Source organism: Schistocerca gregaria, chromosome 5, assembly GCF_023897955.1.
Source record: "Schistocerca gregaria isolate iqSchGreg1 chromosome 5, iqSchGreg1.2, whole genome shotgun sequence".
Lineage (NCBI taxonomy): Eukaryota > Metazoa > Arthropoda > Insecta > Orthoptera > Acrididae > Schistocerca > Schistocerca gregaria.
Window position 1 is genome coordinate 600380342 of NC_064924.1, and position 17368 is coordinate 600397709.

The 17368-nt window shown below is 42.5% G+C and overlaps 1 protein-coding gene across 1 annotated transcript in view; it reads left to right on the plus strand.

The window, feature by feature from the left end:
* Nucleotides 1-13755, plus strand: part of LOC126272488 (chromosome partition protein Smc-like) — a 52976-nt gene extending 39221 nt beyond the window's left edge. The window contains exons 6-7 of the mRNA XM_049975375.1: nt 9290-9413; nt 13223-13755. Coding sequence (XP_049831332.1) covers nt 9290-9413; nt 13223-13489 — 391 coding nt within the window. The 3' untranslated portion in view covers nt 13490-13755. The remainder of the gene's footprint in view (nt 1-9289; nt 9414-13222) is intronic.
* Nucleotides 13756-17368: the final 3613 nt, after the last annotated feature.

Sequence of the window (17368 nt, forward strand, 5' to 3'; positions counted from 1 at the left end):
TCCAATTCAGCTCTGAGGTTATGAAATTGCCCATTGTCAAGGTAGCATTGCCATCCGCCCGCCCAGCTGTGCAACAAGTCGTCAAACTCTCAACTCAAGGGCAAAGCCACCAGCTACAAAACCTGTAGGCTGGAAAGGACAGTAGTAATACTCATGTGAAGACGTCCTACGTCCCTCCAGCCATACAACACCTGAGTCGCACTCTAATCAGAAAGGCTCGAAGTCCACCAAAGGCAAATGGTCTTCCCTTCGTCGACTCGAAGACTCTATTTGACAATGTTGCCATGTGATTCCTTAACCTGGCCAGCCTGTGTGTCGCCGGTGTGCACCACCAACTGGTTTTTTAGTTTTGGACTATACAGACAGCACAAGCAAGCCAGTGCTTTTGTGGACCCCCTGGAGCAGGATCCTTCTAGGTCTGTGCCCTGTAGCAGTGACTCTACACAGGCTGTACTTGGCAGCCACCAAAGTGACCTATCTACATCTCATAATGACTCTCCTCCAATGGAACATTCGCAGTGTTTGGTCCCACAAAGAGGATTTACGGCTGCCTTTAGCATCACAGTGTCCCTTTGTACTCTGTCTTCAGCAAACGAAATAGTGCTCTCATGAATGCTTTGTGCTTTCACATTTATTCCCGGTTTCCCTTGAAGGCAGCATTCCCTCTCCTGGGGCGTCATGCTGCTCATACGGGGTGACATTCATAGTCAACCCATCTCCCTGACTACCCATCTTCCAGCTGTTGTAGTTTGCTTTTTCTTAGTCATCTGAAGTTCCTCCTCTGTACCATTTATGTCCCTCTATCATTCGATGTCACCAGGGCAGACTTCCTTCAGCTTATTGGGCAGCTACCTCCCTCATTTCTGCTACTCGGTGACTTTAATGTGCATCTTCCCCTTTGGGATTTTCCCAGAACCTGTCAGAGGTGCAATCTTGGCTGATCTTTTTAATCAACTCATTTTCCTTTCAGACGCCTTGCACACTATTCCTATTTCGACCTATCCCTTTGCACTGGCCAGCTTGCCCATCGTCTTGAGGGGTCTGTTCTTTCTGATGCCTACTCGAACGACCATTTCCCATGTGCCATCAGTTTGCTGATTCCCACTCCACCTGCGTGCACACACAAATGGCAGCTTACTAAGGCTGACTGGGAGCTTCACTCCTCCCTGTTTACCTACAAAGAAAAAGATTTACTCAGTTGTGATGACCAGGTGGAATATCTCATAAACATCCTTATTGCTGGGAACATTCCATTCATTGCACTTTCTTTTTACCATGCTGTGTCCCAGTTCCTTGGTGGACTGTGGCATGTCACACCAGAATTCACACCCGGAGACATGCACTCTGCATTTTTAATGGCCATTCTACTATGGCGAGCCACATTCATTATAAACAGATGCATGCAAAGTGTCGTCATGTTCTTCAGGATAACAAAAAAGCTAGCTGGATTTCATTCACTAGTTTTTTAACAGTTCCACCCCTTCCTCTGTGATGTGGGCCAACCTCAGATGGCTCTCTGGTACAAAGATCCATTCGGCAATTTGCGGCCTGACAGTAGCAGACGGTGTCATCGACGACCCTATTGCAATCTCGAACACCTGGGGCCGCATTTTAGGAAGTTTAGAGCTCCTCCCATCATCACCCTGCCTTCTTCCATCAAAAATGAGAGGGGGCGACTTCTGCGATACCCTTCTCTTTTTAGAATTGCGAGTGCCACAATGCCGCCTTTGTTATGAGGGAGCTAGAGTGTGCTCTCAGTTCGTCCCGATCCTCCACCCCAGGTTCAGGCAGTGTCAACATTTTAGATGTTGCAGCACCTTTCTCTTGGGTGCAAGCCCTTTCTGCTGAACATGTACAACCGCATATGGGCAGAGGGCACATTTCCCGGACTTTAGTGTGAAGCCACTGTCATACCCATATCTAACGCCAGTAAGGACAAAAACTACTTTCTAGCTACCACCCCAATCTCTCTCACCAGCTTCGTTTGCAAGGTGATGTTATGTATGATTCATGCCTTGCTGGTATGGTGGCTCGAGTCTCGTAATTTACTGACGAATGCACAATATGGATTAAGAGTGCGGCAATGTGCAGTTGACTATCTTGTTGCTTTGTCCGCCCATATCATGAAGGGTTTTCTGCAGAAATCCCAGACGGTGGCCGTATTTTTCGATTTGGAGAATGCTTATGACACCTGCTGGAGAACTGGTATCCACTGTAATATTTACACCTGTTTCTTTAAGGCATTTTTAAATGATAGTTTTCAAGGTGAATATCGGTTCTGCCTTGTTGGACAGGACATCTTTGTCCAGGAACACAGTGTACCTCAGGGTTCCATCCTGAGCGTTGTTCTCTTTGCTACCGCCATTAACCCTATAATGGCCCATCTCCCAGTGGGCATCTCCAGCTCCCTTTTTGTTGGCAATTTTACCATCTATTGCAGTTCTCCACGGACTTATCTCACTGAACAGCTTCTTAAGTGGTGTCATAATTGTCTCTACTCCGACAGTGGCTTTAGTATTTCCACTGGCAAAACCGTCTGTATAAATTTCTGGCAGTGCAATTGGTTTATCCCACCATTTTATATCTCGAGCCTGTTGCCCTTCCATTCATTGACACTACGAAGTTCCTGCACCTCATGCTTGATAGGAAACAATCTTGGTCCTCCCATGTGCCTTACCTGGCGGCCCGCTGCACGCGATTCCTCAATGTCCTAAGTGCCCTCAATGGTACTTCGTAGGGTGCTGATCGAACTACCCTGCTCCATTGGTGACAGTCCATTGTCTGTTGGAAACTAGAATATGGCCGCTTTGTGTGTCTGCATTTCCATCCATCTTATGCTGTATCAACACTGTCCACCATCGTGGCATCTGTTTGGCCACAGGAACCTTTTACACTAGCCCAGTTGAGTGTCTGCTGGAGCTGCTGAACTACCACTGTCCTACTGTTGTGACTTCCTTCTCAGCAGGTATGTGTGCTGTTAGTCTCCTATACCTCCTTCAATGATTCCTTTGATCACCAGTATGGGGCGCGTCCCTCTTGTCTGTTACCTCCTGGAGTCTGCTTTCAGCACTTGATATGGCAGCTCAGCTTCACACTACCTGCTGCTTCCCTGGTGGGTGTGAACCCTTTAACACCTTGACTTCATGAGACAGCCCATGTTAACCTTGGCCTTCATGTGCTTCCTAAGGACACTACTCCAGTGTCGGTCTATTGTGTTCATTTTCACAACCTTCACATGGACCTTTGCAATAGTATTTTTGTATACACTGATGGCTCTCGGACTGACTGTGTGTGTGTGTGTGTGTGTGTGTGTGTGTTTGTGTGTGTGTGTTTGTGTGTGTGTGTTTGTGTGTGTGTGTTTGTGTGTGTGTTTGTGTGTGTGTTTGTGTGTGTGTTTGTGTGTGTGTTTGTGTGTGTGTTTGTGTGTGTGTTTGTGTGTGTGTTTGTGTGTGTGTGTTTGTGTGTGTGTGTTTGTGTGTGTGTGTTTGTTTGTTTGTGTTTGTTTGTTTGTGTGTGTGTGTGTGTGTGTGTGTGTGTGTGTGTGTGTGTGTGTGTGTGTGTTTGTGTGTGTGTTTGTGTGTGTTTGTGTGTGTGTTTGTGTGTGTGTGTTTGTTTGTGTGTGTTTGTTTGTTTGTTTGTTTGTTTGTTTGTTTGTGTGTGTGTGTGTGTGTGTGTGTGTGTGTGTGTGTGTGTGTGTGTGTGTGTGTGTGTGTGTGTTTGTTTTTGTGTGTTTGTTTTTGTGTGTGTGTTTTTGTGTGTGTGTTTTTGTGTGTGTGTTTTTGTGTGTGTGTTTTTGTGTGTTTGTGTGTGTTTGTGTGTGTTTGTGTGTGTTTGTTTGTTTGTGTGTTTGTTTGTGTGTTTGTTTGTTTGTTTGTTTGTTTGTGTGTTGTCATCATTGGCACCAGTGACTTTAGATATCGGCTTCCGGCACACTGCTCAGTATTTACAGCCGAGCTCTTCGCCCCATATCGGGCCATGGTTGTACATCTGGTGACATGGACTTTTCAATTGTGTCCTCTGCTCAGACTCAATCAATGCCCTTCAAAGTCTATGTGCACTGTACACTGCCCATCCCTTAGTGCAGTGGATCCAGGAACACTGTTACTTGCTCACTCTTGGTGGAGCAAGTGTGATGTTTGTGGGTTCCTGGTCATGTCGGCTTGCCGGGGAATGAGGCTGCTGACACTGCTGTCCTCGTATCTCAGCCCGCTAGTTCCTATATTCCTTCAGATGATCTCTGTGTTGCTGTCTGTTAGGAGGTGGTGTCCCTTTAGCATCGCCAATGGTCCTCGCTTCACAGGAATAAGCTTTGGCCTATTAAGCCCCTCCCAGGGGCTTGGACGACCTCCTCTCAGCCCTCCTACCAGGAGGAGGTCATTTTAAGTGGGCTGCGTATTGGGCACTGCGTTTTTAGCCATTGTCATTTGATAAGTGGGGCTACCCCCACTTTGTACACATTGCACCTAAGTTTTAACTGTCCAGTTTTAATTCTGAACTTTCGTAATTGTTAATCAGTCATCTTTTGCATCGATAATTAACGCCACATTTCAATAACTGATTGGTAAATGTAATTAGGAGTTTAACCCCAGCTTATGGAGTTATTGCTGAAAGGTGTATGTTCTTCATATGGTTATTAGTCATCCATTGGAAATGAATTAGTTGCATTTCAAAGGGATACATTTATTTGAATATGTGCTCCAAATTATACAAATTCTCATTGTTTTCTGATTCTAGTACTATGTTCTTAGTTGGGGGCCAGCCAAAGAGGTGAGATGTAGATAGCTTAATTTATGGTCTGGAATTATAATTTTATAGTGCAGACTAGGCATCAGCCTAATAAATCTTTCTTTCTTCAGAAGTTTTGAAAATTGTTGCCACTGTTTTATAGTCAACCAAATCTTGAACTTCGCTAAGATGCTAGGTTGTCACGGTTCATATCAACAGTTACACTGTCTAAACTTGTAATGACTTTAACTGACAGCTTTAAATAATTGTATCTGTTCAGTAATTAAATATGACTTTTATGGCTGTGATATTCATTATATTTCTGATTGCTGAGATTTAATAAAAAGTCTGCTTGTTTATTGTAGGTGGTGTGGTGGTGTACTTTGATTGCAGAATAATTGGCAAGGACCTTCACATCCTCAGTGAGATGGAATTAACCTATTACTGCAACCTGCTTACAGTGCCCACTTTCCTTGAAGCTGCACGAGTTCGAAATTCCATCTTACATTAATGTTGTAAATAAAATAGAAAGAAACTTCCACATGGGAAAAATATATTAAAAACAAAGATTCCAAGACTTACCAAGCGGGAAAGCGCCGGCAGACAGGCACATGAACAAAACACACACACACAAACACACACACAGAATTACTAGCTTTCGCAACCGATGGTTGCTTCTTCAGGAAGGAGAGGGAAAGACGAAAAGATGTGGGTTTTAAGGGAGAGGGTAAGGAGTCATTCCAGTCCCGGGAGCGCAAAGACTTCCCTTAGGGGGAAAAAAGGACAGGTGTACACTCGCGCGCGCACACACACACACACACACACACACATATCCATCCGCATATACACAGACACAAGCAGACATATTTAAAGGCAAAGAGTAAGGGCAGAGATGTCAGTCGAGGCGGAAGTACAGAGGCAAAGAAGTTGTTGAAAGACAGGTGAGGTATGAGCGGCAGCAACTTGAAATTAGCAGAGGTTGAGGCCTGGTGGATATCGAGAAGAGAGGATATACTGAAGGGCGAGTTCCCATCTCCGGAGTTCGGATAGGTTGGTGTTGGTGGGAAGTATCCAGATAACTCGGACGGTGTAACACTGTGCCAAGATGTGCTGGCCGTGCATCAAGGCATGTTTAGCCACAGGGTGATCCTCATTACCAACAAACACTGTCTGCCTGTGTCCATTCACGCGAATGGACAGTTTGTTGCTGGTCATTCCCACATAGAAAGCGTCACAGTGTAGGCAGGTCAGTTGGTAAATCACGTCGGTGCTTTCACACCTGGCACTGCCTTTGATCGTGTACAACTTCCGGGTTACAGGACTGGAGTAGGTGGTGGTGGGAGGGTGCATAGGACAGGTTTTACACCGGGGGCGGTTGCAAGGGTAGGAGCCAGAGGGTAGGGAAGGTGGTTTGGGGATTTCATAGGGATGAACCAAGAGGTTACGAAGGTTAGGTGGACGGCGGAAAGACACTCTTGGTGGAGTGGGGTGGATTTCATGAAGGATGGATCTCATTTCGGGGCAGGATTTTAGGAAGTCGTATCCCTGCTGGAGAGCCACATTCAAGGTCTGATCCAGTCCCGGGAAGTATTCTGTCACAAGTAGGGCACTTTTGGGGTTCTTCTGTGAGAGGTTCTGGGTTTGAGGGGATGAGGAAGTGGCTCTGGTTATCTGCTTCTTTACCAGGTTGGGAGGGTAGTTGTGGGATGCGAAAGCTGTTTTCAGGTTGTTGGTGTAATGGTCGAGGGATTCAGGACTGGAGCAGATTAGTTTGCCACGAAGGCCTAGGCTGTAGGGAAGGGTGGCAGCTGTCATAATGGAGGTACTGTTGCTTGTTGGTGGGTTAGATATTCTTGTTTTCCGAAAACCGCAATTTCTGGAGATGACTCTGACTTTGACACAAATGCCACTGCCACACCAACTATCACTCAAATAAGCACTTAGCACTCTCAAAATTTTGACATTGCCAGACATGGCACAGCTACATAGGTATACCACACACCCTGTCTGGGACTGCTGTCTTTTCATTTAGTTCATCCTTTCCACACCACTGAGCACCAAAGTCACCCGTACAATCATGGGCTGAAAACCCAAAATGGATCCTTGACTTTGCTTTGTCAAAACATGTCTCCTTTTAACAAGGAACACAATCTCTTACCTGTCATGTAAGATATGTTTACTGCGGAACTGATTGCCACATATTGGGCCCACTACTTTATTAAATGGTCCTCAGTTTCCTTATGTGAGGACTCAATGAGTCGTCTTCAGGCTATCACCCGGTATTTTTCCTGTCATCTCTCAGTATCTGCCCTCCACGACCTTCTGGCTGATCTTGACCGAGCTACGTGTTTGGTTGATTTCCTTTAGGTTCTTGACCCAAAGGGTATCTAGGGTAATGAGCTTTCCGATCATCAGGCTGAGTGGGTGGTCACTTACCGCCATTCTGAGGTGCTTGTTTGTGACTTCATGTCAAATTCCTGTTCGCCCAGTCGTGGGCCGAATCTCGGAGGAAATCTTTTGGTGGAAATCTAAAATCCTCTGCAGTCTTCGACTTTCACTGAAACTGCCCTTCATGCTTCTTGTCCCGTGTGTTAGCAGATGAGCCTCAAACGATTACATCCTTTCTCGTTTTTTTTGTGAAAGTGCTTTGTCCTCCTAGATTTAAGTACTGAATTTCCTTCCAGAATTGGAGTCGCTTGGTTAACATTGGCGCTAGTTTGGGAAGCCTTCAGCCTCACCTCTATGCTGTCAAGGTTTTTCCTATTTCTGTGTGGTCCCTCATGCCATTCCCCCTGCCCCCCTCCCCCTTTCTTGTCTTCCTCTGTGTCGCCCCATTGTGTTGTGATCGTTCATGTTGTGTGGAGATTGGAATGGGTCAGCAGCAGTGCTGGTGCCCCATTGTGTTTAGTGCCTTTGGGCACCACTTGCTCTTGTTGTATCCCCTCCCCCCACCTCTCCCATTCTCTTCTCTTCCTGCCACCTTGATATTCCTTTTGCCTCTTTGTTTGCCCATTTTCCTTTCACATTTACCAGACATTGCTGTTTTTGTTGCTTCTCTGTTAGTTCTGTCATCTTAGATCATGAAACCAATGATTTCACTGTTTGGTCTCCCTCACCAAAATTCTACCATGTGGCTTCCTTTTTCCTCCAGATCATGTTTTTCCTGCTATTTTTCTCTCTTTTACTGGTATCAAATGTAGTGCCACAATTAGCTTTTTATCTCCCCAACTGTCTTACTTTGTTCACCAAATACACTTCAACTAATTTTTCTCTTCTGTTCATTTATTTTCCTTTCATCCATTTGCCATCCTCAATTGCTTTAAATATGAAAAGCCAATAATGTGTCTTCACTGTTAGTTTTTAGGATTTCCTTTTTGATGTATTTGACACTGGGGAGTGCGTAACATTGAAACGTACATGAATAAAACGGCAAAGGTTCCCGCTAAGACACTGGAGTTAAACAGCAGCATCTGTGCCATCATTTTATATCCTCTCTACTTTGACCATCATCAGTCATTTTGCTCCCCAAATAGCAAAACACCTTTACTGCTTTAAGTGTCTCATTTCCTAATCTAATTCCTTCAGCATCACCTGACTTAATTCGACTACACTCCATTATCCTCGTTTTGCTTTTGTTGATGTTCATCTTATATCCTCCTCTCAAGACACTGTCCATTCCGTTCGACTGCTCTTCCAAGTATTTTGCTGTCTCTGACAGAATTACAATGTCATCGGTGAACCTGAAAGTTTTTATTTCTTCTCCATGGATTTTTATACCTGCTCCGAATTTTTCTTTTGTTTCCTTTACTGCTTGCTCAATATATAGATTGAATAGCATTGGGGAGAGGCTACAACTCTGTCTCACTCCCTTCCCAACCACTGTTTCCCTTTTGTGTCCCTCGATTCTTATAACTGCCATCTGGTTTCTGTACAAATTGTAAATAGCCTTTCACTACCTGTATTTTACCCCTGCCACCTTTAGTATTTGAAAGAGAGTATTCCAGTCAACATTGTCAAAACCTTATCTAAGTCTACAAATGCTAGGAACATCGTCCGGTAATTATCGCATCTGTCAATACCTGCTTTCTTTGGGATTGGAATTATTATATTCTTCTTGAAGTGTGACGAGTACCCTGTATCCTTATGAAATTCAGTAACTCTGTAATAGCTGCTGGAGACCCCGAGTCCCTTACACAAAGATACTAGAGATGTCTGTGAACGAACTCTGGAAGTTTGTCAGTATAGTTCTGCTTCACTTTGTATATCATTAACCAGCTGTTGTTGTCTCCCCAGTTTACAGATATGAGAATACTTTAGATAATATGGAATCCACTTGGCTGACTCTTCTTTAAATGTGCATTTTCCACTATGCTGATGAAGCATAATAAAGGCTGTAGCACAATAATGTAGTAGTGAAAACTCATAAATTATGAATAGTAAATTCTTTGTTGTGTTTTCGTGTTGTTGTTGCTGTGTTGAATATGTATTATGTTCCATTAATATAGTGCTAATATGCCTGAACTGAACTGTTCCTCTGCTGTCACTTAAACTCTTGTAAATGCAGCCAAAGAACAAAGGAAGAGCAACATTTAGATATATTGCTTAAAGAAGTGGACAAAAAAAAGACTGAATCAACAGAAATGTCATCTGAAATAGAGAAATGCAAGAGTGAACTTCATGAACTGCAGGTGAGCTGTTAATCTGTAATATGCTTTTTATTTATTTGTAACTGTTAAAATATATTATTACAATGAACTTTAGAATATGTATTCTTCTTTGGGGTGGAAAAGATTAACATGAAACATGTTTAGTGTTGTAACGTGACTGGCATTAAGGACACAGCTACTGTAGAGTTAGATCATTGAGTACTGATCAGACTTGCACATAAACTAATACAGTAAACTTACAGAATTGATGTAGGACTTAGTGGGACAACAAATTGGGGTGGGGGTGGGGGATTTTAAACTTAAGCAAACATATGAAAGAAGAGGATCTGGAGAAAGTACCAGCAACTCTCAGATTGTTTGCTAGAGAACCTGTTGTCTGTAGCAGACTATAATCTGTTGGATTATTGCAGCCAAATTCACCTTTCATTCAAGTATTTAGTGATTATACTGTGGAGTCATATGAAATGGTAGGTATAGAACTGGCAGTGAGGAAGGTAATATGAATATTTAGATTTGTTGTGAAGACTGCAGTGCATCTGTAAAGAAATCACATAACTCATTAATGTAACTTATTTTACAATATTATTCCAGAATGTAGAGTCCTTATCAATTAGTCCTGACAGTAGTAGTCAAAGGAATTCAGAGACCTGTTACCAGGAAAGTAATACTACATGTAATGCATACAAAATTTCTTAAATTCTTATAGAAATTAAACGGGATTATCTGGTAGGAGGTGAGGAGGATTACAATGCCTACTCAGGCATTGTCATTTTTATTGCTCACTTTACATGCGAACACAGTAGTACAATGAGTGACCATGTTGGAAGAAGTGCCTGTGCCATGCCTTGTATAGTGATTTGCTGAGTGAAATTTAGTTGTTACATTTGCAGAGAAAAAGTAAATATTACATGTAGAGTATCAGAATATACATGACTTTTGCCGCAGTCCTCCTTGTTTCATTGTAACTTGGTAGTTATGTGCACATTTCTGCTATAAACTTCAAAATCTACTTAGAGATATTCTCTTCCTATCTCCGGGATAATCTGTCTTATTGCTGATAGCGTTTGCACCAAGTGTCCTCATTTATTTGTTGGACATATTCCAACCCCTGTCTTTGCTTATGGTTTTTTACTCTCAATAGGTCCCTCTCGTACCATTAAGCCCCCAGGGGTTCAGCATTGATTTGTTGGGTACAGGCTTGGCAACCCCGTGGTTCCTGAGCTGGGGACTGGTAAGCATCGCCAATCCCGTCACCGTAAGCTCTGGGCATGCTTCAGCAACCACTGCGTGGCGTGACAGTGGAACATTGTGTGTCTCAGGGTATGGGGATCTTGGCTTGACCACCTGGATTGCGAGGATGGCATAAACCTCTGCAAAAAAACCCTCAATTTCTAGGTGTGCTGTGCACTGATGGGATCCATGGCTGTTGAGGTGAAACAGTCATTAGCAGGCAACCTATGGAGAACCTGCCGCACCTCAGTTGTATAAGGCTTACTCGGGCATGTGGGTCTGTCGGAGTGGACCCTTACTAAACTAGCTGCTCTTGGGATCAAGATGGAACCCTCGAAATCATAATCTTCTCGTCCCAGTGGGAAATAAGTATTCTTTTGACTGTAGTAGTAGTGCTCATGGAGCCGGGAATAACAGTGTGTTTCTGGTGATAAAGAGGAAGGAGGGGACATTTGAAAGTGTCCCCCTTTTATATCCATAAGGGTTTGGAAGGTCTTGCTGGAACATTAAAATCTATAAAACAATTGCGCAATGGCTCACTGGTTGTCGAAGCTAAGAGGTCATAGCAAGTAGACCTTAAGAAATCGCAGAAACTGGACGATTATATCATTGTTGAAGATGCACACATCTCTCAACTGCAGTAAGGGCGTTGTCACATCCTGAGATATCATGGACATGGCCGTAGTAGAACTGAAGCAAGAATGGGCATCCTAGGGAATAGTCGATGTGGAGCAATGAACATGCTGGAATAATGGAGCAATTGAAAAGACTGCTTCTTTCATTGTCACATTCAATTCTCCTACACCGCCTGACCATCTTACGGTGGGGTTCCTTCGACTTAATGTTTGACCTTACATTCCAAACCCTATGTGGTGTTGTAAATGCAAGCATTTCGGCTGTACAACCATGAGTTGTGGAGGTGAAGTGATTTGCATAAACTGCTTTGGGAACCACCCAGTCTGGAACAGCGACTACCCTGTTTTTTCTGAAGAACGCAAAATGTAGGAGATAAAAGTGACCAAGCAGATCCCCTATGCCGAGCCATAAAAGAATATAAGGCAATGGAAACCCCCCTGTCCTTGCCACCTCATATTCTTCCATAGCACAGAAACATATTCCCAAGGGGGATGCCTAGACACAGATGCCTAGTATGCCTATGGCCACCACAAGCACCCGTACTTGAATGTGTACATGTCACGGGATAAGGAGTAAGGACAAAGCAATCCAGGCAACTGCACCGGGAAAGACCAACATTATTTCCTCAGTATCTAGAAGGTACATGGAAAGGAGTGCCTCTAAATACCCTCTTTCCTCCTCATCCTCAAAGGGACAGGGTGCAGGGAAAGGCTCAAGACATTCGGGTCAATAGCTGTTCAGGGTGTCTTTAAGAGATATTTCTTTCCCATCTGACTGATGAGGAGTATATCATGGAGTTTAGATGTCTTGGACCCAGGCAGCCCCTCCACTCCCTCACTTTTAAAGTGCTTCACCTCCCCGGTGAAAAGATAGGGTAAATTAAAACTGCACTGATGACGTGGCTTCCATAATACAGTGGAACTGTAACTCGTAGCACAGGCAGGTCCCTTGTGCTTTTGTTTACAAGAAACACATTTTAAAGATACAGATGTGTCTGTGCAACAGTGCTATACTGCAAGGATGACCTATGAGGGGAAAGGGTCAAGGGAGGTATTAGTGTATGTCACTAATGTGCACCACTCCTCTGCCCTCTCTTTGGCTACTAACCTGCAAGCTGTTGCAGTTCAAATTCGTGTGTGTTGAAGAATCGCTGTTTGTTCAATATATTTACCTGTCCAAGATGCACTAGACTCTGAGGCTTTCACGGATCTTACGGCACAACTCCCACAACCATTCTTCCTCCTGGGAGACTTCAGTGCCCATCGTGTCTTGTGGGGGCTCTACCAATACTCGCTCTTGGGGTCAGGTTTTGGAGGGCCTCATGACATCTCATGAGCTGTGCATCCTCAACATGGCTACTCGCACACATTTCTCTACTGCTTCTGAATCATTCTCAGCCATTGACCTCTTTTGTTCTCCCGCATTTGCCGACTGTTCAGTGGGAGATCATTGAAGACGTTCATTCCAGTGACCACTTCTCAATCTGCCTTCACATACTAAATGGCTCACCACCTGAAGTTAAGCCCCCAAAGTGGATGGTCAGTGGGGCTAACTGGATGCATTTGAGCCAGCTGGCTATGTTTCAAACACTGTGATAAGGTCCAAGGATGGGCGGACCATCACCTGAGTGATCCATCTGTGTGCATTCTGAAGATTTTGGTCCACTGTCAACGATCTCCTCCTCTGCGTTACTCTCTTCTCTCCTAATTGGTTTTAGTGCATGTGATACAGAGTGACTGTGAGATTATTTAGAGTGCATGTGTGTACAACACTTTTGGGTTCATCTCCACATTAATTTTTTTTTTCCTATAAATGTAGGGGTGCTTATGACCTTGCTATTGGGTACCAACACTTTTCAGTTCCCCCACCCGTACAGTGCTGTGCTGTGAATGAACATTCCCAGAAATTTCTTCCTACTACTGTATCTATTATAAAATAAAAGCAATTCTGTAACTTTGTTTCAGATGCAGTTGAATGCTTTGAATGTGACAGACTGTCCAGTGCACAGAAGAGTTCTTGACAAACTCAAAAATGTTGATATGATGAAAAAACAAATTGTAGAATGTCAGACAGAGTTGAAAAAATACAAGGGGCTTCCTCCTGACTTTTTCGAAGCAAGAAAGAAGCTTGCAGATATGCACAACAAATTACGTGAGGTGGAAAAAGAAGTTCTTGACAAAATTTTAGGGAAAAGTAATTGCACTATGCCTTCTTTCTCCTCCCCACATTAAGTTTTGCATATAAGGTTTCCTAATGGTTTCCAAATATGATGATTATTTTACATATGTATTGGCATGGAATATAGTGTTACATAAAATGAGTAAAAAATTCAGGGTTTTAAATGTGTGTTTATTGCCTAATTCAGGGCTTCCCAGCGTATGGTCCGCAGACCCTTTAGGGGTCCGCCGCCTCTTTCTAGGGGACCGCGGTCACCCTTCACCGAATTTTGTAAAATAATGACTAAAATTATTGAATAAAAATGTGAAATTCAAATTCATCACTATTTTTTTTTCGTGTGAAAAATGTGTACTTTTACTTCAGGTCGCATTCCCAAGCAGCTTTTGTGGTTCCTAAGTGATAACGCATACACAGTTTAGTGCCGGAGAATGCGGCTTCTCTGATCGACTGTTTCCCAACAATACAGGGGTCGTTTGTGTGCCAACTCATGGCGGTAGATGCGCTGAAACATTTTACGCATGCGCGGAGCGAGCTTTGTCGACCAATCACAGTGCTCGCTGGTACGTATGCGGTCCCAGGCATCATTAAATGTTAAACTTGCTTTGTCAGTGCACTATCTATTTCATAAGTCGATTTTTGACCTTCAAGTTGTTTTCATTCATCTCTAAACCAAAGGCTATTGATGCTTTGGGGAGGGCTGGTCATTGGGAACATGGAATTTCGGTTAAGAAGCTTTGTTCCCATGGGTTTCCCTCTAAAATATAAAGTTACTCTGCTCTTGACTGACAAGGGGTCCACCATGAATTTTCGACTAAAGAAGGGGTCCACCAGCTGAAAAGTTGGGAAGCCCTGGCCTAATACATGTAGTGTTTAAATTGTACAATAAATAATACTGGTATAAGAACCGGTAATATCTTATTCCATTGATGGAAATTGGAAATTGTAAAATGTGAACAGAACAGTCTTCAGCACATTTCACAGTAACAACAAACCATTTAAAAATTATAGGCAACCAAGAGGAGTTAAAGAAAAACATGGTTAGGCTCTAGATAGCACCAATCTATAGCATACTATCTTAAAATTACAGCGTAAATACTTTTAATTCTTTGCATATTATATACTACTGATGCTGAAGTGCCAAGCACAGAGGGTAACACCACAGTATTTACATAATGTTTGGGCAGTGGCATGATGGCCTTACTGAAAAATTTTTAGTGCATCAAAATTAGTGAATCTAGTTTTAGTACCATAACAAGAGTTTAGCAAACCTGTCACCATGTAAAGTTCTCTTGTAGTTCTACAGTAGAGTTTAAATTCCTCACACTATTTCACTTAACATTTTGTTATGGAAAGATGACACTTTCAAATAAAAAACATTAGTCTGGTAATCGTACAGTGTCTGAGACATCTTACACAAAAGTTTTCATATCAGAACTCGGAGGGAATGCAAAACAGTGTGAGCAAGGAATCAAAATCTTTAAAAAGTTTCATATGACGTGACTCAAAAATCATGACACTTAGAATAAACTAAATACAAGTTAGCAAACACAGCAGGCGAAAAGGAATAGAAATGTGTAAAAAATGAGATTGACAGGAAGTGCAAAATGGTTAAGCAGGAATGGCTGGAAGATAAATATAAGGATTTAGAAGCACATTTAACAAGAGGAAGGATGCATGCCGCTTACAGGAAAATTAGATGCCTTTGAAAAAAAGAGAAGTAGCTGTACGAATATCAAGAATTCAAATGAAAAACAAGGGACAGGTGAAACGAGTAAATAGAGGGACTGTACAAGGAAAATAAACTTAAAGGCACTACTATAGAAATGGAAGAGAATAACACTAATGTGCCTTGAAACACCCAGACAGGATTTGAAAGTTCGACTGCGCATGTGTGTAATGGACAAGGATGTCAGACTATAGTTTTGGATTTGGTGAAATAACAGAAAAACCAAACATGCTTTAATCTGGGGAGTTAATGAAAGTGGTAAAATCATAAATGAATGGAAAAAAGAATGAATGGTCGCCAGCCCAATTAGGCACTTTAATTTGGAAAAATATGTTTGAGAAAATTGAATATTAGTTACTGAAATTACTTTTGTCGAGATTTCCATTTGAATAGCAAACAGGATACAAAATTATGGGGAGCAAATTTGCACCAAGCTCATACTAATTGCAGCCACAGTCAAGATCGTTGCTTAGACAAATATTGAAATGTCACTGCATGAAATGCAGAATTAAATTTGAACATGAGGGGCTTCTATCTTGACTGAAAAACACAAATAAAGATGAATAACATCATAGGTACACTGTTTAAGCTCATCTACATATCAGTTTTCCTCAGTAACAGCAATAGTTCAGTTTTTTTTTTCTTAATAGGTGGAGGTTACGAATGGGACCCATAAACTAGTCTATTTTCACTAGTCAAAGCTCTTTTGATGATTACAATAGTAAAGACTAACTCTAAAAGCTAATCACTCATTTCACTTCACTTCGAGTAGTTCATAAATTATTTTGCTATTCAATAAAATAAAACACTGGGCTTAATAAGCTTCAAAAAATGGAAATTTTCATGGTGAGTACCAAAAATACCTTCTTTAACATGTTCGCTGCCATCGATGCAATAGCGTGCCCGGCCGATACTGGTGCACATGCCGTGGACACGCCTGTGCAGTGAGACACACAGCTGTTGTGAGACACCATGGTGTAGCCGGGCACAGCCATTCGGTGTGGTCTGTTGTGCAGGCACTCTAAGAATGTAGTTTTCAATTTTTATGGGTGTGGTTCGCATTTTTTCTTTGCAGTTTTTCTCAGTTGTGGGACTGAAAATGGAAAAAAAAGTGACACGGTGGGCCCTTCAGAACCTAAGAAATGTAAAATATGGGACACAATAAAAGTTCAAAAACTAACGGATGCGGAATTATTACGAATATTAGAAGAAAGTGATTCGGTAACGGAATTGGCCAGTGGGGAGAAGAAAGTGGTTCAGTAACAGAATTGGCCAGTGGGGAGGACGGGTGGGAATCCAGTGAAGAGTCTGACAGAGCCGAGTTTGCTTTAGACAAGACTGGAGAAATGGCTGTGAATCCAAGTGACAGGGAAAGGGCAGAAGGAATGGTAACAAGTGGTAATGTAGCTTGTAAGTGTTGCATGGGAAAGTGAGCGAATTGGAATGGTAAATGGCCCGTTCTTAAAAAAATGAGGGACTGCTAATTCAACCAACAGGAAACACTCCCTTAGATTATTTTCATCTTTTGCAGACGGACAAATTTCTATTGAAAGTTGTAGAAGGAACAAATCGAAATGCAATTTAATTATTGCTTTTGTTGGGATCCAAAGAACAATCACGAATAAATTGTTGGAAAGATGTGACGGTTGGTGAATTGTCAGTGTTCTTGGGAGTTTTCCTGCACATGGGAAATGTAAAGATGAGGAAGTTCCAGGACTATTGGAAAAAGGAACTGCCCATAGTATTTCATGAAAGTTTTCTTCTAATGCTACATGCATTGCATTTTTCTAAAAATCCGAAATAGGGCAAACCAAAACCATCTGACAGGTTGTATAAAATATGTCCAATTATAAATTTCTTCACTGAAAGGATGTGCCAAGTGTACTATCCTGGACGGGAACTGTCACTGGACGAACCAGTGATCCTTTGGTGTGGAAGATTACTTTGCCACCAATACATCAAAACTATAAAGCAAAAATGTGGCATAAAGCTATATATTTAGACAACTCTCACTGGAATGGTCCTAAAATTCACGGTATACACTGGCATGCTGGATGATTTAGAAGGAAGAGGCCATGCGCAAAAAATTGTTCATCATTTACTGGATGAAAAATTGAATGCTGGTCACCACGTGTACGTGGACAATTACTATAATAGCTTCACATTGACGTTGCTTCTGGATAAGACGACTCGCTGTACGGGAACT